The sequence below is a fragment of the Oncorhynchus nerka genome, linkage group LG15 (assembly GCF_034236695.1).
Source record: "Oncorhynchus nerka isolate Pitt River linkage group LG15, Oner_Uvic_2.0, whole genome shotgun sequence".
NCBI lineage: Eukaryota > Metazoa > Chordata > Actinopteri > Salmoniformes > Salmonidae > Oncorhynchus > Oncorhynchus nerka.
Window position 1 is genome coordinate 60315057 of NC_088410.1, and position 22435 is coordinate 60337491.

Below are 22435 nucleotides of genomic sequence, written 5' to 3' on the forward strand. Positions count from 1 at the left end.
GTCCTTAGTTTAGTGATGAGCTTGTAGGGCACTATGGTGTTGAATGCTGAGCTGTAGTCAATGAACAGCATTCTCACGTACAGTACGTGTTCCTTTTGTCCAGGTGGGAAAGTGCATTAGAGATTGTGTCATCTGTGGATCTATTGGGGCGGTATGAGAATTGGAATGGGTCCAGGGAGTCTGGGATGATGGTGTTGATGTGAGCCATGACCAGCCTTTTTTGATAGCATTTCATGGTGTCGGATGTGAGTGCTACGGGGGTGATCGTCATTTAGACAGGATACCTTGGCGTTCTTGGGCACAGGGACTATGGTGGTCTGCTTGAAACGTGGGTATTACACACTGGGTCAGGGAGAGGTTGAAAATATCAGTGAAGACACTTGCCAACTGGTCAGAGCATGCTCTAAGTACGTGTCTTGGCAATCCGTCTGGCCCTGCGGCCTTGTGAACGTTGATCTGTTTAAAGGTCTTACTCGCATTGGCTACGGAGAGCGGGATCATCCCCCTCCCTTCAACTGGTTAATGGCGCACATTTACAACGCTAGTCTGCATCTGAGATGCACGTGATGCTGGGCCGGTTATTGACTGAAGGAACAAGTATTAGTATTTAGTAGGCAACAATATGGAGGCAAAAATAGAGAGTGCTTCATTCAGAAGGTTCTCAGGAAAGACTCCATGCCAGTTGGTAAACAATGTGGGGTTGGCTCTTTGCAAATGTAACCTCCATTAAGTTCTATTGAACTCTGTGCCAAACGCCTTCAAAAAGCAAAGACGGGGTTGCGGTTCAGGACTTCTGGTTTACGGTTGTCAAGACCCAACCCCTGCTGGATTAGGGCCCCAGCAACACTTTAGACTGGAAAATAAAGTGTGTCCTTTGACCAGCCTTTCTTTCTGCAAAGCGAAGTAGATCTGAAACCATCTCTTTTACAAATACTATAGTTAAAGTACATAAACCCATTGTCATTTGCATGAATCGACTCATAACCATGGTTATGCCGCTAGAACTGAAAATATGCACGTGCAGAAAATGAATTGCTATGCCTCATATCAGTACTCTCTTTGTCTTGCTGTCAAAACATTTTTTGCTTTCTCTTGTCAGGGGCTTTTAAGTGACAAAAACAATACGCAAACTATGTGCATGACCGCTGCAAAACTCACTCATTCTAGTTTTCACTCATTGTCACTCTGTTGTTGTAGAGTACGGGCGTCGCGTGAAGGAGAGGATGCACCACAACATCCCCCATCGCTTCACCGTGGGACTCAACATGAGGGCCAGCAAGTGTTCTGTCTGCCTGGACACCGTGCACTTTGGACGCCAGGCCGCCACCTGCCTAGGTTAGTAGTCCTAATGGGCTTTACTGCCTTTCTTTCTCATTACTGCTACCATAGCACTGCTGTTGCGCTCATGAGCAATGTCCCAGACCACTGCATTATGTTCATTAACTGTGTTTCAACTATTTCTTTCAACCAAACTTCCCTTTCTTGTGGCCATTACGTTGAATACATAAAATAAATAAAAAAATAATAATAATATTATTCCCGACACTCGTGTACAGGTATGAAGATGCAATGCAACAGAGTACTTGTTTTCAGCCAACATAACTGAAGAAAATCACTCCTCCACAATACATGTATTTCCTTCTCTCTCTTCCTTGTCTTCTGTAGAGTGCAACACCCTCTGCCACCCCAAGTGCTCGCCCTGCCTCCCTGCCACGTGCGGCCTGCCGGCGGAGTACGCCACCCACTTCTCAGAGGCGTTGTGTCGGGAGAAGGCCAGCTCCCCTGCCCTGCAGCTCAAAGAGGCCGCTGGCCACGTTCGCCTGGAGGGATGGATGAAACAACCCAGGTCTGTGTTCTCACAGTAGCATCTTTATTATGGACATTCTTCTGTTTCTACCTACCGTACCTTGCTTTATGTAGAGCACTTTGAGAATTTGTTGGAAAGTGGTTTGAAAATCAAAAGTCTTCCTCCTCCTTTTCATCTTTCTTGGGCATGAGCTCTGGGTAGGGCCCTTGACAGGGAAAATATAACACCTCTGAATTGTGTGTGTGTATGTCTCTGCAGGAACTCCAAGCGTGGCCAGCAGGGCTGGGAGAGGAAGTACGTGGTGCTGGATGGGACCAAGGTGTCCATCTACGACACTGAACCCAGAGAAGGTACTGCTCCTTGACTTAACTCGCCTTTCTCTTTCAGCAGACTGTTTTGGCAGCGTCTTCATGACCCTTGCCCTCCTGGATCATATTCATTAGGCAACAGTCTAAAACAGAGAGGGTTCTACCTGGACTTGTAGCTGGCCTGGTAGCGTTGCAAAACGTTTTGCTACCGTGTGCCCTAGTAAATGTACTTCTGGTGTGTTTCCAGACTCTCTGAAGCCAGAGGAGGAGTTTGAGCTGTGTCTTCCTGATGGAGAGGTGACCATCCATGGAGCAGTGGGAGCCTCGGAGCTCATCAACACGGCCAAGTCGGGTACAATGCACTTATAGATACTGTACACATGTAGATTAGAGTCCACCGGTGTTTGTCTTGGGCAGAAATAAGTGCTGGTACTCGTTTTGTGCCGGTACTGTTTATATTTAGGTGCAGGAGCCTCACAATACTTGTGAGCTAATATTCTATAAGAGGAACAGGAGCTCAAGCAGTAGAACATTTGAGGTGACGGTACTCTGCTCCGGTGAGCTCCTGCCCAAGTCGAGCACTGGGATCCACCTGCCTAATGCACTTGGAGATCAGAGTAGAACTTCTGTTTCCCAGAAAACTCCATTTGGAACACACTAAGTTAATGAACACCTGACCTCTCCCTACATCCTAACTTGTGCAAAACTACCTAAACTGATCCTATCTGATTACTCTTTGCAGGAGTAGTTGCACAGTCGTCAAGTAGCTAAACTGCTGAGCCTGCCTCTGTTGTTTTTGTATTTGAATGTGATCTGTAGTCTCTGTCCCTTCACTCTCGTATCTTGCTTCTGTCTGTGTTTCTGTCTGTGTTTCTGTCTGTGTTTCTGTCTGTGCTTCTGTCTGTGCTTCTGTCTGTGCTTCTGTCTGTGTGCAGACACCCCGTACATCCTGAAGCTGGAGTCTCACCCACACACCACCTGTTGGCCAGGCCAGTCCCTGTACTTCATGGCTCCCAGCTTCCCAGACAAGCAGCGCTGGGTGGCTGTCCTGGAGTCAGTCGTAGCCAGCAGCAGGGGCTCCAAGGACAAGGTGGAGGCTGACGCGGTGAGTGGACGTGCTTGTGTGCATATCTCGAAAGCCGTCTTCAACCTCTATAGTCAGGTTGATATTTGAAGTGTTGTTACTTTCGACGTCTGCGCCGGAGTTCTCCTACTAGTTTACAGATGGAACCCACACTCAAACATGAGAGAGCAAGACTTTCTTGGTGTTTGCCGAGAGAATAGGGTGTACTCCCACTCAATAGTATCTCTTTCTCTCCCCTCCCCACCCCTTTCCCTCTCTCTTTGTCTGCATGTTGTCCCTCTACCGTCTGTGTCTGTGGATGTTGTCAATGATTTTATGCGTGAATACATATTTTACACACGCTGTATGTGTAAAATACACTGGGGTGTTGTTGACCACACTGTAGACAGCTGTTCCTAAAAGACAGAAGAACCTCTCCCCACTGGTCCAGGTAAAAAGCTGCACGAGCCTCTGCCTTATGCTTGGGCCCAAGCGTATGCTTTGATTGACAGAGCATGCAGTAAACACACTTACTGTATACATACCCATGCACACACGCCACACATTCAACGTGTCAGTCACACATATAGTGCACGCACCCGCTCTCTTGACCCTGAAGAGCAGCCACATACCCACACAATGCAGCACCCATGCAGCGCATGTATGTGAGACAACACTGCTGTGCAGCTTTGTCCGCCGGCGCCTTGCGTGCACGTCCAGAGTCTCAATCGCCACACCCGCCCATGCAGCCCTGCGATACAATTGATCGATGGATTGGTCGATCAATTGGTTTGTCTGGTGTACCATTTTCATTTTGATATCTTCCTGTTTTTCTTTTCTTGCGTGAAATGTTGTATGGAAATCGGAACGTGCTACATAAGTAAAATCGTTGTATTTATTGCAAACCCACCCCCCCCAATTGCCCATATCCATCCCCGTGTCGTCACCTGCTTCACCCCTGCAAACCACTTGCCTCTGTCACGTCCACTGTGTCCTGCAGGCTATATGACCCTCACAACGTCCTGCGTTGACATTAGTAGATACTGGGGGCTTTGTCTTGGTAGAATGCTAGGTTAGGTTTACACGTCACGATTCCCTGACCTGGCCTGTGTTCCTCTCCGACGACAGAAACTGTTGGGTAACTCTCTGCTGAAGCTGGAAGGAGACGACCGACTGGACATTAACTGTACCCTGCCCCTCACCGACCAGGTACGTGTGCGAGTTTTATGCAGGATTGTGCTTCACTATGCATACAGAACCAGGAAACGTACCCAGGGAACTGGGTAAGCGATAGGGAATTGATTTAAATGTTACCTGAAGTTTCACATTGGCTTTCTCTCTCCCCCGCCATAGATAGTTTTGGTTGGCTCTGAGGAGGGTCTGTATGCCCTGAACGTCATTAAGAACAGCCTGACTCACATCCCTGGCCTGGCCTCCGTCTTCCAGATCCAGATTATCAAGGAGCACGACAAGCTGCTCATAATTACTGGTCAGTATTGTACTATTATAGGCTTTTAGCTTCGTGAGCTACTGGAAACATGGTCTTGAAAAAATGGACCCCATTTCCTATACCAGGTATATGCGAGTATCAAACCCGGCTTGCCTGCGGGCCTACAGACTTGTGTTAGCTCCCCGAGCTAAAACCTGATAGAAGGCATGGACTCTGGGAGTTCAAATCTGTCTTCAGGTCTCAGAATTTGTCCTTAGCTGGCTCGCCTGCTTAAATAAAGCTTAGATAAACAGGCAAGTTACTCAGCATGTGAGTGTAGTTCACTAAACCATCTCCGCTACAGTACTTGCAGTTTAGCAGTACTGCGATTCTGAATTGTGTTAGTATAGTGCAATAACTGTTGAAACTGATCACAAATGTGTTATATTGGATGGAGGATGCAGTTGGTACTGTATGTGTTTGTTGCTGATATCTGTACCATGTCCCGTCCAGGAGAGGAGCGGGCCCTGTGTCTGGTGGAGATCAAGAAGGTGAAGCAGTCTCTGTCTCAGTCCCATCTCCCAGCCCAGCCAGATCTCAGCCCATACATCTTTGAGACCGTCAAGGGATGCCACCTCTTCTCCTCTGGCAAGGTGAGCCCACAGATTTGCGATTCTTAACTTTTCTTCGTGGATTTTTCACCTTATCGAAATAGGACGAAACAATGTTTTCTGGTGTAAAACTTGTTTCAATCATAGCAAATTATTCCAGCACCTTTTCATGTTGTCTGTGCCTTCCTCGAAACTGTGGACACAACTGATTACACCGTATTTCTGGAGTGATCGTTCTCCCGACTGTGTTGTTATTGGCCCTTGTGCAGATTGAGAATGGCACGTGTATCTGTGCCGCCATGCCCAACAAGATCACCATCCTGCGCTACAACGACAGCCTCAATAAGTTCTGCATCAGGAAAGAGATTGAGACGTCAGAGCCCTGCAGCTGTATCCATTTCACAGGCTACAGCATCATCATCGGCACCAACAAGTTCTACGAGATGGAGATGAAGCAGTACGTGCTGGAAGGTAGGTCAGCAACTCATCACACAGGATACAACATGTTCAAGGTACACTGTTATCTCGGGATAACTAGGGTGTTGTTCATTAGGCACCAAACACACTGAAACAGGGAGAGATTACCTGGTTATTTTTTGTATAATTGGTTGATTGATTGGTGTGGGGACCTCTCTTGCAGAGTTCCTGGATAAGAACGATGTGACGTTGGCCTCGGCCATCTTTGCGGCCTCCTCCCACAGTTTCCCCATCTCCATCATCCAGGTCACCCAGGCACCGCAGAAAGACGAGTACCTGCTCTGCTTCCACGGTCAGACATGTTTCATACACACTTCTATAGGCCACGCGTGTGCGTGCGCCTTTGTCTTTCCGTTAGGAAAATGTGGTGCCGGATATTTGAGAAATTCACCGGACCCATATGCATTGGCTGCATAACCTGATTAGGTGCTCAGAATGACCGAAATCACATTTAGATTATGGTATTTCATCTTAACAGAACATGCAACTCGAGGATTCAATGGCGTGTGTCCTTCCTACCTAATTCTGATGCGCATTTTGAAGATGTTAGAATAACTGTCCACTTTTCCTTTTCCTCAGACAACAAGACGAGTAACGAACAGCAGTTGGCCTAGACTATATAAAACAAATATTAAAAACCAATTAGGCTGATCCAACCGATCAGAATGTTTAGCTTGACATGTTGATTAACTATTATTTTTTCACGTTATAAGCGTAGCAATGCACACAAGGCAGTAGACTATGCGACTGACAAAAGCTCACTGCACTGTGATAGAAATGAAAATATCCGTTAGCAATTTAGAGTGGAGATCTAAAGATGCAAACACTCGTATTCGTTGCTAAAATTACTAGGATTGTGCCTTTGGCTACTGGACAATGAAAGTATGTTGATTTGAAAAGCAATACAACATGAGAGAAATATGTTACTGGTTTCAATGGAATATGGAAGTCTCAATAAAATAATTGCCTCCAAGTTTTATGGTCGGATTTTGGCTAGGCTACTTTGAAGCAAGGTAAAAACATGCCTCATAATATGAGGTAAAAAGTTTACATTTTCAACCAATTAAGTATGTTTTCAATTGCACATCAATTGCAAAGTGATGTGTGATGTGAGGAAGCCTGCTTACTGTTTCCAATGCACTAGAATGGCGATAGGAAGCGCGCTTCAGTTACCAGTAGAGAAATAAAAGAGTAGCTTTTTTTAATCATGGTCATCAAAGCTGTTTTTAAACACGCGATTGCCTTTTATAATCGTTGCGCAATGATTGGTGCTTACATTTATAAAAGCACGTTTCACTCCCGAAACAAATGAACTAGCTGTTTGAGGAGCTGTAGCAACAGCTCATCCGCTGACAGATTATCCGCTCAAGCTAGGCTCTGTATCTGTAGGCTGTGTGCGTGTGATAATATAAATAATGACTATGCGGCTCATTTAATTCCACTAAATTATGCAAATGAACTTATAGGCCGATACACATGTCCGGTCAAATGTATTTCCATCGACTGGTTTTTCCATCAATGAATATACTAAAAAGCATTTATTTCTTTTTTGTATTGGCTTTTAATTTTTGTTACCGGGTCAAAAGCTGTTTTTTTTTACCGTTTTAAAGGAAACCCTGGTGCGTGTGTGAGGGAGGGAGAGTGCCCATGATGTCTTTATGATTATGTAGTGACTAAGTAGTGTAGCCATGCTCTGATGACTGCTAAAAAATGTCCGTTATATTCATTTCCACATAGTTTGCAATGCATACCAGCAGTATCACTTATTTCTATTGTGATGATTCCTTATCCAGAATTCGGGGTGTTTGTGGACGCATACGGCCGCAGGAGTCGAAGTGAGGACATCAAATGGAGCCGTCTGCCTCTCTCGTTTGGTAAGTCAAAATCATTTTACATCGGAAACCATCATCTCGGGAGTGATCCTAACCAAAGCATTGAAGGATTGCCATCTAGAGAAGTGTTATAATAAGACATTATAGGGGCTTGTAAACACAGTGCTCCTCTCTATATCAGCCTACAGAGAACCCTACCTGTTTGTGACCTACTTCAACTCGTTGGATGTGATCGAGGTCCAGGGCCACTCTGCTCTAGGGTAAGATCACCTCACTGATCCTTTACTTAACTGCAACCCTGAGCTAGTTAGCATAACATTGTAAGAAATAAATGGGGGGTATTGTGTCTTGGTCAGGGCCCACTCGTACGCTCACCTGGACATCCCCAACCCGCGCTACCTGGGCCCAGCCATCTCCTCCGGAGCCATTTACCTGGCGTCGTCCTACCAGAACAAGCTCCGGGTCATCTGCTGTAAGGGCAACCTGGGACAGGAGGGGGAGCTGCAGAGGAATGGCTCTGGACGCAGGTACGTTAATATGGCTCTTTCTTCCGGGATTTGGAGCAACAATGGGGATCCTTCATTCTATCACTGCACCTTCTGTTGGCTGAGCTGGTTAGTGGAGGCAGGATTGGGGCAGTCATGGTTACAGTGTGACTTCAGAATGACTTCCCTTCTCTCTAATTTCGCCCATTGTTTAAATTCCACCAGGAATCACTGAAGTGCACGGTGATGGTGTGGAGCTTCTCACAGGTGGCACACTTGCTGCATGGGTTGGCATACAAATGACATACAGTAGGTTGGCGTACAGGTGGCATAGGTTGGCGTACAGGTGGCATAGGTTGGCGTACAGGTGGCATAGGTTGGCGTACAGGTGGCATAGGTTGGCGTACAGGTGGCATAGGTTGGCGTACAGGTGGCATAGGTTGGCGTACAGGTGGCATAGGTTGGCGTACAGGTGGCATAGGTTGGCGTACTGGTGGCATAGGTTGGCGTACAGATGGCATAGGTTGGCATACAGTTGACAGGTTGTCATACAGTTGATATAGTCTGGCAAACAGGTGGCATAGGTTAGCGTACATAACTGGTGAACTATCTGGTGATGGTGTTCCATCTGCTACACCATCTCAGACCTGGATTAATACTAGCCTCTGTTCTTTGCAGGAGGAAGATGTCATGTTTTATTTGTAACAAAGCCTAAGTAAGGCAATTTTTATTCAAAATGGCCCCTGTGTGATGTTATAATAAAATATTTAAAATAAAGTATGGACACTTCTTGTATTTTCTGAGACTTCCTATATCAACCAATCAAGCACCTGCATTAATGTACATAATATTGCAGTGATTGTGTGTTTAGAGTTAGCTGATTTGACCACCGTACCATATAGTGCTTTATGATGTTTAAAGAACAGTAGAGAGGGTTCATTGCTATTTTTCCTCATCAAAAATAAAGTACAAAGACCGAATTCAAAAAAGCCATCCCAAATGTAATTTGTCAACCCTCATTCAGCCTTTATCCATACATGGAAAAGTGTTGTACTCTCTCTGTGCAATTTAGGGCTGAAAATGAGTGTTGATTATAACGCTAAATGAAGTGTAGGTGTGCCACCTCTGCAGGTCACGGATGGAAAAAGACCAGCTACAATTTTCATATCATTGATTCCATAATCCTCTGTGGACTATAGAATTGGAGATGTGACTTCTGGAGCTAACATGGTGATGATATGACTCAATCTCTTTAGCTCGCTATTCATTGGTGGAACCAAATGTGCAGTCAGCCATGTCTCATTTTTCTCCGTTGCACTTGCTCATTCTAGTCTCCTACTGTGACAGAGTGTGGCTAACAAATTACCTGTCTGCATTATCTCCAAGGATTTCAATGAGAATTGCTTTCTCCACATCCAAAGCCGTTGCTCGCTGCAGTCATTATTTCATTTTACAGAGCTATTGAGAGTATTACACTAGCCATAGTTTTGATTGACATAAGCTTAATATGCATTTACACTGACGTTAAGAACACCTGCTTTTTCCATGACATAGACTGACTAGGTGAATCCAGGTGAAAGCTACGATCCCTTATTGATGTCACTTGTTAAATCCACTTCAATCAGTATAGATGAAGGGGAGGAGATAAGTTAAAGCTTTTTAAGCCTTGAGACAATTGAGACATGGATTGGGTGTGTGTGTGTGCCATTCAGAGGGTGAATGGGCAAGACAAAAGATTTAAGTGCCTTTGAACCGGGGTATGGTAGCAGGTGCCAGGTGCACTGGTTTGTGTCAAGAACTGCAATGCTGCTGGGGTTTTTCCACGCTCAACAGTTTCCCGTGTGTATCGAGAATGGTCCACCACCCAACGGACATCCAGCCAACTTGACACAACTGTGGGATGCATTGGAGTCAACATGGGCCAGCATCCCTGTGGACAGCTTTCGACACCTTGTAGTCCATTCGCCGATGAATTAAGGCTGTTATGAGAGCAAGTGGGGGGGGTAGTGCCCCTCCCACGGTTCGTGTTCATACAGATAGTGCCCCTCTCACGGTTCTTGTTCATACAGATAGTTCCCCTCTCACGGTTCTTGTTCATACAGATGGTTCTTGTTCATACAGATAGGTCCCCTCCCACGGTTCTTGTTCATACAGATAGTTCCCCTTCCATGGTTCTTGTTCATACAGATAGTTCCCCTTCCACGGTTCTTGTTCATACAGATAGTTCCCCTCCCACGGTTCTTGTTCATACAGATAGTGCCCCTCCCACGGTTCTTGTTCATACAGATAGTTCCCGTTCCATGGTTCTTGTTCATACAGATAGTTCCCCTCCCACAACCCCAGCAGTACACTATGCAATGCTTTCTTGACACCATCTCTGATGGTCTAACAAAATGTTGACCCTGTGATCTTTGTCATGTGGTCCCCGGCCCTCTCCATCTCCACAATGGGTCTCTCCACCCCCTTTCTGTCCGCAGCCCCAACAAGCGTGGGCCGCCTTCCTACAATGAGCACATCACCAAGCGCCTGGCAGCCAGCCCCGCGTTGCACAGTGACCCAGGCACGCCGCGCCGCTACCGCGAGGCCCGCACCGAGTTCCGCCGCGATAAGTCGCCCGGCCGCCCGCCGCACTCAGTGGAGAGGGAGAAGTCTCCCAGTGGCAGGATGATGATGGACCCCCGTCTGGCCAGGTCTCCGGGAAGGGCCATGGGGGGGGACCTACGCCTCGACCGCTCCCCAGGGAAGTTGATGGACCGGGACGTGAGGAGGGAGAGGTCACCCGGCCGGGGGTTCGAGGAGCAGCAGCCTGGAGTTCGCCAGAGACTCCACACCAGCTCCGGTCGCACTCCCCTCACCACGGTCAACAAGGTGAGACAGTAGACTATGTACAGAATACTTCCCAGAGTCCTATGTACTTCCCTTGCCCACATTACAGGACATAACTTGAGTGGTATTGGGTGCATTACTTTTGATCAAAGGCCTATGGTCCCATGCTCTGTCTTTTTTTTAATAGTTCCTATGGATATGCTGACTCATGTGTTTTTCAATACGACGTTCCTATTCCAGTGATATTGTTACGGAACCAATAACTAGCCTATGGATATTGTTACACTCGTTAAGGGTCTTAGGCCTAGTTAACCGGTCTGTAACCTGAATGAATGTGTGCATTTATGTGAGAAATCAGTGTATGCGCCTAGGTGTTGAATGTACAGCTCTGTCTCTCTCAACCTCTTGGTCGGCCAGTCTAAGCGGATTATTATTTGTTTTCGATGGTGACGAAAAAGGAAAGTGCAAACAGGCATGCCCAAACAAGATTCAAAACCATACGAAAGGCCTCATTGCCACCAAACCAACCAGCAGCCTCCCGGCTCTCCAAGCTGGCACTCTGACTGATCACCTCAATTGGCAGCACCTGATGTGCTTATCAACCAGTCTCAGCGCCTGGACGAGATTGCTGCAGCCCCCTGGGGGAATAGTGTGGAAGTGTATACTGGATAGTGGGTTTGCCTATCTCCTAACACTAACCTTTACACTAACCTTATCATCTGACCCTATTTGTCTCTGATCTTTCTGTACAGGTGTGGGATCAGTCATCTGTTTGAGTGACAGCAGCGCTACATCAGTTAGAAGAGTGACATCCCCAGCACAGCACATCACTCAGTACTTACCAGGGTTTGGGAAGAGGAGCGGGGTCCGAATACTGCATCACCTAGAGAGCCCAATAGGAAAAGCAGCTAAAGTGTTGATGACCTACTGTCGAAGCTGAATGTCATGTGTATGGGTTTTTACTAGAATAAATAATAAAAAATAATAATAATGTTGATATACATTAACAAATAAAAAAAAGTATCCATCATTTAAAGTCAGCAAGGACCAAAACATAACATTTGTCACAAACACTGACAAAAACGCTTGGAATATCTGCAAAATTACATCCTGGAAATAGCACTTACAGATGAGGCTTCAGAGTTTAGAAACACAACGAAATGTTCTCCTGGATTTGCTCTCACCCTGTGCATATCAGCTAGATCAGTGGTGAGCATCTCCTAGGGATGCAGTGTGTGCAGGCTTTTGTTACAGCCCAGCACTAACACACCTCATTCAAATAATCAACTAATCCTAGTCTTTGATTTACATCAAGTGTAATTAGGTGTGTGTGTTAGAGATGATATGGAATAAACTCTACACACACACAGCGGCCCTCTAGTATTGGTCCATCCCTGAGCTAGATGACTACAGCTGACACACTAAAACTACGCTACCCACAATCCCCAGCACCAGCTGGCTCTCGGGCCTTTATAAATCATCACGTTGCTATTTGACACTGTAAATAGGCAGACTTAGGTTTAGTCCGAAATTGCACCCTACTCCATATATAGTGCACTGCTTTTGTCAAAAGTAGTACACTTTAAAGATTAGGGTGCCATTTCAGACTGAGCCTGACTTTTTATAGATACTGAAAGGGAACCTCAAGGCTGGAAAAGCCACGTCTATTTTTGTTAAAGAGAAAAGTGATTGTTGTGTGTCCTCTTGAATGTCAAATGAATATTATTCTTTTAAAAACGTCCTTTATCGAGTGAGCATTTTGCCCTGGTCCCATCTTGTGTAATGCACTTCCACACGCAAAAGCAAACTTACATGCGGCTTGAGAAATCATTAAGCTTACAACCCACTACTTGAATATTTCTTTTTTTATACCCTAATCTCCCCTTATCTTGTGTATACATACCCTCGAAAGTGTTGTTTATGATCGATCGGTGCATAAAATAATGTTCTTTGATTAACTGATTCTTAAGGCATGGATGTACTTAAATGAGAATGGAAAATACATATCCTATGATCTTCATTTCAGTGAACTACATGCGATTCGACACTGGAGCATGAGCAATTAAAGAAAGAAATCTACATGTTTTAGTTAGCCTTCAATTTCCATTTTCTTTCAAATCCTCCTGAGCTATTATGAGCGACATTTTCCTACTGCTAAACACCTCTCATGCAGCAAGAACAAATATGGTATTTTCAGTCACATAAGCCTACTCTTTATACTTTAATATATCTACTTACTTTTGATTGACTTATTCTCGATATTAAAAAAAAGAAAGAAATCTGTCATTTTTTTAAAATTTATTTATATTCAACCAAATTCAGTGTAGCACTTGAAAGGTCACGTAGCAAATGCTTTTGGAACAGATTTTGGCCTACATGTGCAATAAGAAAGCTTTTGCTCACATCCTCTACACACAGAAGCAGACATTTTTTGTTTTACTCAGCATCAGGGTGGGAGTGAACAGGGTTGTAAATCGATTTTAATTTCAGGCTTACTTATCAATTTACCATCTGCTACGTAAGTCCAGCCTTCTACTGTTTCAGATTTCAGAAACTTTGCTGGAGCAAAATACCAGTGATGCACAGATATGAGCTAAACTTTAGATATGTGCATTCTGAGGATTCCATTTAGACGAGGAACATGTCGCCCTGTGCTCGATATGAAGATATTGATGTCTTACAAATGCTAACAAAATATGTACTAGCTTTCCCTGTAGAGTTTTGTCACAGAATATTAAACATAACCACTGTCTTTAATTGCTGGCGTATATCCTGTGTGGCCTATGTGGAATCGTGCGAGAGAGAAAGAGCGATTGTGTAAGAAAGAGTGTGTGTTTATGTCCAGTGTGTCAGGGTAACAATGCACATTTGGTATTCACTAGCTGCCCCAGCCCTACTGTGACAATGCCTTCCCATTCTGGAGCCACTGGCATGCAGAGCAGCAGCGGCTATTTGTGTCTTAAACTGGGAATAACTCTGAGGAGAAAGACAGCTGCCTGTGCCCAGGAACAATTGTTCATCTGAGGGGTGTGGGTGAGTGAATGGCAGTCAAACTTTAAATGTAATCTTCATACACGTTGCTTTAAAGTTTAGATGTAGACAGCTGTAATTGTCTAAATTAGGGGAAGCTTATACAGTCCTGTTTCACAATATGTACATTTGAGTAACCTGTACAGGTGTGAAATGGAAATGTGTTTTTTGCATATTCCACTCCCTCTGAGACGCCCTCAGAGAATGAGGTCACAGCCAGGTGATCAGCCATTATCAACGGTGACCCCGGAGAAGTTAGGTTTAAATGCCTTGTCGGCTCAGGCATTCGACCCACCAACCTTTTGCTTATTGGCCCAATACCTCTAACCGCCAGTCTACCTATCTGATTTTACGACCTCAAATAAACAAGTTACTAGAGACTCCTTCCATGCTGTGAAGGGACAGAGATTATGGCATAAGTGACATATGCTATTTAGACATTGACTCGTTGTTAAACAGCTTGCTGAAAGAGAAGATTGACAATGACGAGGTGAAGAAGGCTTTCAGCACATCAGGACCTTTTATATAGACAAGCCCCCCACCCAGACATTGTTGGGAGATTCTGACCCTAACACCCTATTCACTGATTGGCACTTTCCCTTGCCAGCATGACCGGACCTGACCGGAGTGGTACTGGGTGACTTGTGAACTCTAATTGACACATTGTAAGGCGCTGTTCTCCGTCTCAACAGGGTCACACTTAAGTATTGGAACCCAGCTAATGTTGCGCTGCAGAGTTTGGAACGTGAAACTGGGTGCAAATGATTTTGAACATTCTTCCTTTCCTAGTCTCTCGTTCATAGAAAATACAAATTGACATGGTTTTCCAGCTACCTTGGCTGCTGTTTTTAAACATGTGAAATAGACTCGCTTATGATACAAAGTTGCATGCGCTAAAACAGTTAGAAAGATTTATGTGAAGAGAGAGTTAACTAGCTATGACCGCTTGAGTGAAGCGTGGGCTCTGTAAATGAATGATATGTATAGAAGCATGTGAGAGATGTGACTGGACTTGCTCCACTGTTAACCCAGCGTGCCAGTCACACTCCCCTGACAGCGGCAGGGCTATAAATAATGGCTTAATAAGCTAATATTTGTCCACACTGACTTTCATCTTTAAAATGTATTGTTATATTGGCCTTAGACAAACAAATTAACATGTAATGACGGCATAAACACACATCTAACAAATTGAAGAGCATAGAGGTAGTGGTAGTAGCCTAGTAGAGGTAGATGGGCTACTAGCTGTCAAAAATATTTTTCGCTGAGCTGTACGGCGCTGGCCTGATTACAGAACCAGCACAGTACAATTTGGGTCAGCATGATGGTGTGAAAAGGGTGTAACCTACTAGGTAATCGGGGCTATGCTTCCGCTAAAACCACAACGACTCAACAGCTGGTTCTTAGTTCCTCTAGTTTTGTCTAGAGTGCAAAGAACCTTGTCGTGACTCTGGACAACACCCTGTTGGTCTCTGCGAATGTCAAAGCAGTGACTCACTCCTGCAGGTTGGTGCTCTACAACAGGGTTCCCCAACGGGCGGCCCGCGGGTGCTTTTATTTGGCCACCCAAGTTTTCTGAGCAAAACCATTTATTTAAATGTTTTATTATTTTCATTGTTGGACTTATAAGACTATAAACACCAGGAAATTAGCTCCAAGGGATTTTAATGTAAGAAGTCCAGTTCCCAAGTATTCCCATGCATAATAGATACATGACCGTATACAAATGTAAGCAAGGTTTGAATTAATGATGTTTTAGTCAAACATTATATATGTTTGGGCTTCTTGCAGTCAATTTGCAGTCGACAAATGATTTGTAATTATATACTTGGTGATTCAAGCCCTGAATGCTGATTGTCTGACAGGTGTGGTATATCAGACCGCATACCACGGGTATGACAAAACATTTATATTTAATATGGTAATTACGTTGGTAACCAGTTTATAATAGCAATAAGGCACCTCAGGGGTTTGTGGTATATGGCCAATATACAACAGCTAAGGACAGTATCCAGGCACTCCACGTTGCATCGTGCATTAGAACAGCCCTTAGCCATGGTATATTGGCCATATACCCCACCCCCTCGGCCATCTGCTCAAGAAAAAAAATCGTAGAGTACAACCCTACCTCACACAGGAAGCGGCACAGGTCCTAATCCAGGGCACTTATCATCTCCCATCTGGACTACTGCAACAGTCTCCTGGCTGGGCTCCCTTTTTGTGCCATCAAACCCCTGAAACTTATCCAGAACGCTGCAGCCGGCCTGGTGTTCAACCTCTCCCATGTCACCCCGCTCCTCTGCACACTCCACTGGCTTCCAGTCGAAGCTCGCATCCACTACAAGATCATGGTACTTGCCTATGGAGCAGCAAGAGTAACTGCCCCTCCCTACCTTCAGGCTATGGCCAAATCCTACACCTCAACCCGAGTTTTCAGTTCTGCCACCTCTGGTGTCTTGGCACTCCCACCCCTAAGGGAGGGCAGCTCCCACTCTGCCCAGTCAAAGCTCTTCTCTGTCCTGGCACCACAATGGTGGAACCAGCTTCCCCCTGAAACTAGGACAGCAAAGTCCCTGCCCATCTTCCGAAATCATCTGAAACCCTACCTATTCAAAGAGTATGTTAAATAATCCCACAGCACACCCTCCTCACCCCCCCCCCCCAAAAAAAATATTTTTGTTAACTAACATATTTTCTCCCCTTACTAGTTCTGCATTTGCTGATAGCTACTTTATTGAAGAAAAATGTACTTATTATGACTGAGATATGTGGTTGTACCACCTAGCTATTTTAAGATGAATGCACTAACTAAGTCACTCTGGATAAGAGTGTCTGTTAAATGACTAAAATATCTGCACACACACACACACAATATGGGCTGTGGATTGAATGGGCATCACCTCTGCTTTGAGGTTGTGAGGCATCACTCACTCATTCATTCAGCAGCACTTTTAAAGCAGGGTAGGGGAGAGAGGGGTATATTCCATGTTCTCTCGGGGTAGGAAAGAGAGATTAGAGTTTTGGGTTCCTTTAACCCCCCCCCCCCTACAGACTGTCAGTTTAAGATAGAGATATCTGTTTGGATGCGTCTCAATCCACTGCATCCGCCTATATCGCACTTCCACATCTGCAGTGAAGGGTGGCAGAGCTAGAGCAGTGTTTGTCAGACCATGAGACATCCTGAAAATTGGTCTTCTCATGAAAATGTATTTTACCTAAAGGACAAATTCCATATTTTATCAAATTATTTTATTTTTATACCTAAAGGGGTCCTAAAATTCAAAATCAAATAGCTAAAAGATCCATAGTATGACCTTCCAACAAGTCCATATGTCAGCTTAACCTTCAGCATGCAAGGTCCTGTTATTCTAAACCACTGTTATTCCACTCTGAGAGCTGACAATGAACTTTGGGGCAGAGGGCAATCGGGATTATTCTCTCGTGTGTGTGTGCGTGCCCCCCTGTGTGTGTGTTGTCATTTACCTGTCACTTCCTAAAGAAGGCATGGTTTATTTATATCGTCCAGTAGAATGGCGTGCATGTAGGCTACATAAGGCCAGACAAAGCACTCTCCATTGTTCAGTTGCATTTTGGGAGTCCCATTGTTCTGTTCATCACCCATCTCCTCCAGCTCCAGCTATGGTAAGTGCCTGTCCTGTTCTATGCCACTGTAGGATTTCACACTGTCAGCTACGTATGTCAAGGGGGTGGTTGTAGGGGAAAGGGAATTATTAATGTAAAACTCCGCTAAGTCCTTAGAGGAAGCAGCTATACAGGTAGATAGATGTGTAGTTAGATCGGTTGACGATGGTAGCTTGGATGATGATGACAATTAGGAATCTGTTAAATGTCATATTTTCTTTCATAGTGTTCTAGAAAATTTACATTTTCTATCTGTTCAGTATTTCCAGTATTTTAAGTTGGGCATGATCACTCCTTAAATCATAATATCTAGTTTAGTTAGTTCAAGGCATGGTCCTGTCAAAGACCGTTCTATCCCAAACATAACAGTTCTATTGTGTCGATACACTGCCGCTAGTATAAATCTGGGTAGATCTGCTCCTGGAAGTCCACAGTGTGCAGGCTTTTGCTCCAGCCCACTATGTTTTATGGATATACCTCTCCTTTCCACCTCTCTCCAAAGGCACCCAAGAAGGCAAAGAAGAAGTCAGCGGACTCTAACTCCAATGTGTTTTCGATTTTTGAGCAGTCTCAGATCCAGGAGTTCAAGGAGGTAATAATCTGTCTCTTCCCTTATTACCATGACGACAGCCCATCGATCACACTGCACCCTTTTCTGTCTGGTTTGTTTGTCATCGTCCTAGTGCCCAACCCATTCCGCCTCTACTGTTCAGATTGAATCACACTATCGGGTCAACCCGAACTACTATGCTAGCTCAGACATTTTCTTTTCACATTGTCCTTTCAAGCACAGTTCCAGCAACTATGGTGAATGTTTAACCAGGCCGCCTAATACATCTCGGTTTGGCCCTATAGTGTGAATCCGGCATCTCTGTAAGCCTGTATGTTTACCTGTCCCTCTGTCCATCACCTTTCATGAGTTGTCCATTTTCCACCTGTCTCTCTGCCCTTATCATGAATTCCAGGCGTGTGGTATGAGCGGTGTCGCTCTTTAAATCATGGCCAGGCATTCAGGCCCTGTCATCGGTGATTAGGGAGGGCTGGGGATAGAATGGGAAATATGCCCTGGCCTGAATGCCACTCTTAAACCCCAGGGAGTAACATAGTATGAATACAGTAACTAAGAATAAAGGCTTAGAAAAAAGGAATGTCCAGAGATCCATGTTCCAGAGAGCATCGATGGGATCGTTTTGACAAAGATTTCTGGCATGGAGATAATGTGTGGTCCACTTGACCAAACACCGGCACATTGAATGATTTGATATGCAGAGTGGCTCCAACTGTAGGCCATGGGATTTACTGTCACTCTCCTCCCAACACATACACACACACACACACACACACACAGACAAACTCTAGTCCCTGGAGTCGTTTTCATGTCTCCCTTTAAGTGTTAACCTCCATATTGACAGGCCTTCACCATCATGGACCAGAACAGAGATGGATTCATTGACAAAAATGACCTGAGGGACACCTTTGCTGCACTGGGTGGGTTGAAGATGTATTCTACTATGTATCTATTTGTTCAGTTACGTCAGTAGGAATGTATTCCCGTTTACAATAACAACCTGGCCATAATGAAAGCAATGGTACTGACCCATGTCTCTGTAACAGGGCGGCTCAACGTGAAGCAGGAGGAGATAGATGAGATGCTGAAAGAGGCATCCGGCCCCGTCAACTTCACCATCTTCCTCACCATGTTCGGGGAGAAGCTGAAAGGTGAGGTGTGCAAACAAGGGATGCATTCAGTTGGTTAAACGTCGTGCTACATTTTGCAACAGTGCTGAATGTCACTTCCTCCCAAACGTTTAACAGATGAGTTGCCTGAATCCTAATTTGAATGACATTTTCCCTCTGAATTTTTGTATGTTGTACTCTTATATTGTCCACGTCTTATATTGTCCACGTCTTATATTGTCCACGTCTGCCTCCCATCGACTTAGTTCTAATTAGACGTTTTCTCTGTGTAGGCGCTGATCCAGAGGAGACTATCCTCAATGCTTTTAAAGTATTTGACCCCGAAGGAAAAGGGGTCCTGAGGAAGGACTTGTGAGTAGTCGCGTGTGCGTTTGTGTAAATGGGCCTATAGGGTCAAAGCTTTGTGGAGATGGTTAATGTCATCCTTGTTCTTGCTCGTCTTCAGTGTGACAGAGATGCTGACGACACAAGCGGACAGATTTTCTCCTGAAGAGGTTGGAGCACAAGCAATTTACACTAAACGCAATATAATCTATATACTGTCCACACACACATTTGCACACATTGACCCATTGCACATACAACTATTGAAATACAGCAGACAAACCATTTTAAATAAACAACTCATCGCCACTCATAATCAGTAACATAACATAGTTCATGCATAAACATGTTGCGTGTTGCTTCCAAAATGGTGTGAAGCGCGTGATGTGTACGCCAGTGATTGAGTCACTAAATCTTCTGGCTGGTTTTCTCAGATGGAGCAGATGTTTGCAGCCTTCCCACCAGACGTGGCAGGAAATCTAGACTACAAAAACCTTGTGCACGTCATCACACACGGAGAAGAGAAGGACCAGGAGTAACGGAACTCCCTGCTCCTTCAGCGTGTCTGTCAGTCATAGAAATACAAGCTCTTAGACAAGAGATAATCTAGCGCTTCTATTTCTCTGGTCGAAACACCTATCGGCAGTCATCTATCATCTCCAGGCTCCATCCACGGTCCTGTGCGCTTGCCCCGCCCACTTACATAATCAGATCAGGTGAAGCTCCACAGTGGAAGGGGAGGAAAAGGAACAGAGGGAAACTCACTGGCCTCTGCCTCCTACAAACGGCTCAAGACACTTTTCAACTGGCCTCCTTTTGTGATGCATTACGTTTGCCGCTCATCAGCACTGGTTAAGTCAGTGTTTTCCAAACTGTCCTCGGGATCCTAAGGGGTGCACGTTTTGGTTTTTGCCTGTAACATTACACAGCGAATTCAAATGTCCAGAGCATGATGACTAGTTGATTATTTGAATCAGTTGTGTGGTGCTAGGGCAACAAAAAAAAACATACACCACTTGGGGTCCCGAGGACCGAGTTTGGGAAACGCTGCGTTAAGCCAACTGTCAAGCCAATTGTGTGTAAATGGTTGAATTCAGGCTACAGCTATTATACAATCTGATCACTGTCCAATAAATCACTTTAACTCATGTCTTTGTCCATTTGTTATTTCTTCCACCTTATGATAATACATTTTGATTTTGAAGCAGCTCCTTTGAGAGCACAACAGCTATTAGATGCTCTTTTTTTTTACTTGATTGACTAATGACACATTAGAACGAATGTCATATGTTATAAGTGACAATGTTTCAACTCAACAAATCTAGTATATGTATCAATGGGCGTATGCTTCCTTAAATGATTCAATTAACCTCTTAACAATTTGTCCAAGTTTATCACATAACTGCTGCTGCCACCCTGTGTTGTAAATAGGTCAAACAAAAAATATAGTTTACATCAGGGGTTAATGACAATCAGTGTGGGTTGTAAATAGTGCATAAGCAGACTTTTCCTAATACTAACAGCCCACTAGGCGAGTTTGAGGTTCAATGGATCTCTTCAGTGAGGAAGAGCTTTTCAACTGGTTTATAAACTGATTCAGGGTTTCAGCTTGGTTTTGGCAAAAGTCCTGCCCAGCAGCTGAGGGTATGATGGATCCCCTAAGACTAAGAGCATGTAGCCTTCTGTATTTAGAGAGGAGCAAGTGAGGTAGTAGAGATGGCTGTCTTCTGACATCAGACTGGGCTTCAAGGTACAGAGGGGCCTGACACTGCCCAAACATGGGGTTTGATTTGGAAAGACAAAGCCCCTGTGTTTATTTTAGTTCTTGTGATGACGTGACGGGGTAACGTTACACCGCATGATGTATCAAACAGGCAGACAATAAGCTGCCAGCAAGTGATCCCCCTAACGCCTGTTGTTGCTCCAATGAGCTGATGCCTGGCCATGCTGGGAGACTTTGACACAGGTGCAAAGCCCTGAGTCACCCACTGTTTGTTATTTCATTGTCCATAATTAAGCATTGTTCCTAGGGTGGGGGGGGGGGGACAATGGATAAGGGCCTAGATGAGCTGTGGTATTTCCAACGATAATGGGAACAAACCTGTTCAAAAGTGTGTGTGTGTTTGTGTAGAGCTGTTGTGGTGACCATATTACTGCAACACTGGTAGTCATGAGTCATGACCGCAGTAAAATTCCACATAACGATTGAGTCACTGTAATCTCCTTTTATGCACTCTGGACATGCTTGGGTAGTGCCCAACTTGCTAATGACCATCAGGCAAACTCCGCTTTGTCTTATGGTCAGTTAGGATCACCACTTTATTTAATGAATGTGAAATGTCAGAATAATAGATAATGATTCATTTCAGATTTGATTTATTTCATCACATTTCCAGTGGGTCAGAAGTTTACATACACTGAATTAGTATTTGGTAGCATTGCCTTTAAATTGTTTAACATAGGTCAAACGTTTTAAGTAGCCTTCCACAAGCTTCCCACAATAAGTTGGGTAAATTGTGGCCCATTCCTCCTGACAGAGCTGGTGAAACTGAGTCAGGTTTGTATGCCTTTGTACACCCAAATCACACCCTGACCAAACCAAAATAGAGACATAAAAAGCTCTAAGGTCAGGGCGTGACAACTCCAATACCTTGACTTTGTTGTCCTTAAGCCATTTTGACAACTTTGGAAGTATGCCTGGGGTCATTGTCCATTTGGAAGACCCATTTGTGACCAAGCATTAACTGATGTCTTGAGATGTTGCTTCAATATATCCACATCATTTTTCCTCCCTCATGATGCCATCTATTTTGTGAAGTGCACCAGTCCCTCCTGCAGCAAAGCACGACCACAACATGATGCTGCTACCCCCGTGCTTCACGGTTGGGGTGGTGTTCTTCAGC

The 22435-nt window shown here is 44.7% G+C and overlaps 2 protein-coding genes across 2 annotated transcripts in view; both read left to right on the plus strand.

The window, feature by feature from the left end:
* LOC115143003 (citron rho-interacting kinase-like) overlaps window positions 1–13595 on the plus strand; it is a 56464-nt gene extending 42869 nt beyond the window's left edge. The window contains 15 exon segments of the mRNA XM_029682958.2: window positions 1198–1335; window positions 1666–1846; window positions 2066–2157; window positions 2363–2467; window positions 3051–3220; window positions 4307–4387; window positions 4532–4667; window positions 5121–5260; window positions 5488–5689; window positions 5859–5987; window positions 7489–7569; window positions 7709–7787; window positions 7884–8054; window positions 10490–10880; window positions 11591–13595. Of these exon segments, the coding sequence (XP_029538818.2) occupies window positions 1198–1335; window positions 1666–1846; window positions 2066–2157; window positions 2363–2467; window positions 3051–3220; window positions 4307–4387; window positions 4532–4667; window positions 5121–5260; window positions 5488–5689; window positions 5859–5987; window positions 7489–7569; window positions 7709–7787; window positions 7884–8054; window positions 10490–10880; window positions 11591–11614 (2120 nt within the window). The 3' untranslated portion in view covers window positions 11615–13595.
* Window positions 13596–17404: 3809 nt separating this feature from the next.
* On the plus strand, window positions 17405–20680 carry LOC115143004 (myosin regulatory light chain 2, ventricular/cardiac muscle isoform). The gene is made up of 7 exons (XM_029682959.2): window positions 17405–17510; window positions 18013–18102; window positions 18923–18998; window positions 19125–19229; window positions 19481–19559; window positions 19654–19702; window positions 19967–20680. The coding sequence occupies exons 1-7, from the start codon at window positions 17508–17510 to the stop codon at window positions 20069–20071; spliced, it is 507 nt and encodes a 168-aa protein (XP_029538819.1). The 5' UTR covers window positions 17405–17507; the 3' UTR covers window positions 20072–20680.
* The last annotated feature ends 1755 nt before the right edge of the window (window positions 20681–22435 follow it).

Excerpts from the sequence above, each read along its gene's own strand:
- LOC115143004 (XM_029682959.2), top strand. Across the intron at positions 18,103-18,922 it reads AGATCCAGGAGTTCAAGGAG|GCCTTCACCATCATGGACCA; the intron begins GTAATAATCTGT and ends CCATATTGACAG. Across the intron at positions 19,230-19,480 it reads GTTCGGGGAGAAGCTGAAAG|GCGCTGATCCAGAGGAGACT; the intron begins GTGAGGTGTGCA and ends TTCTCTGTGTAG.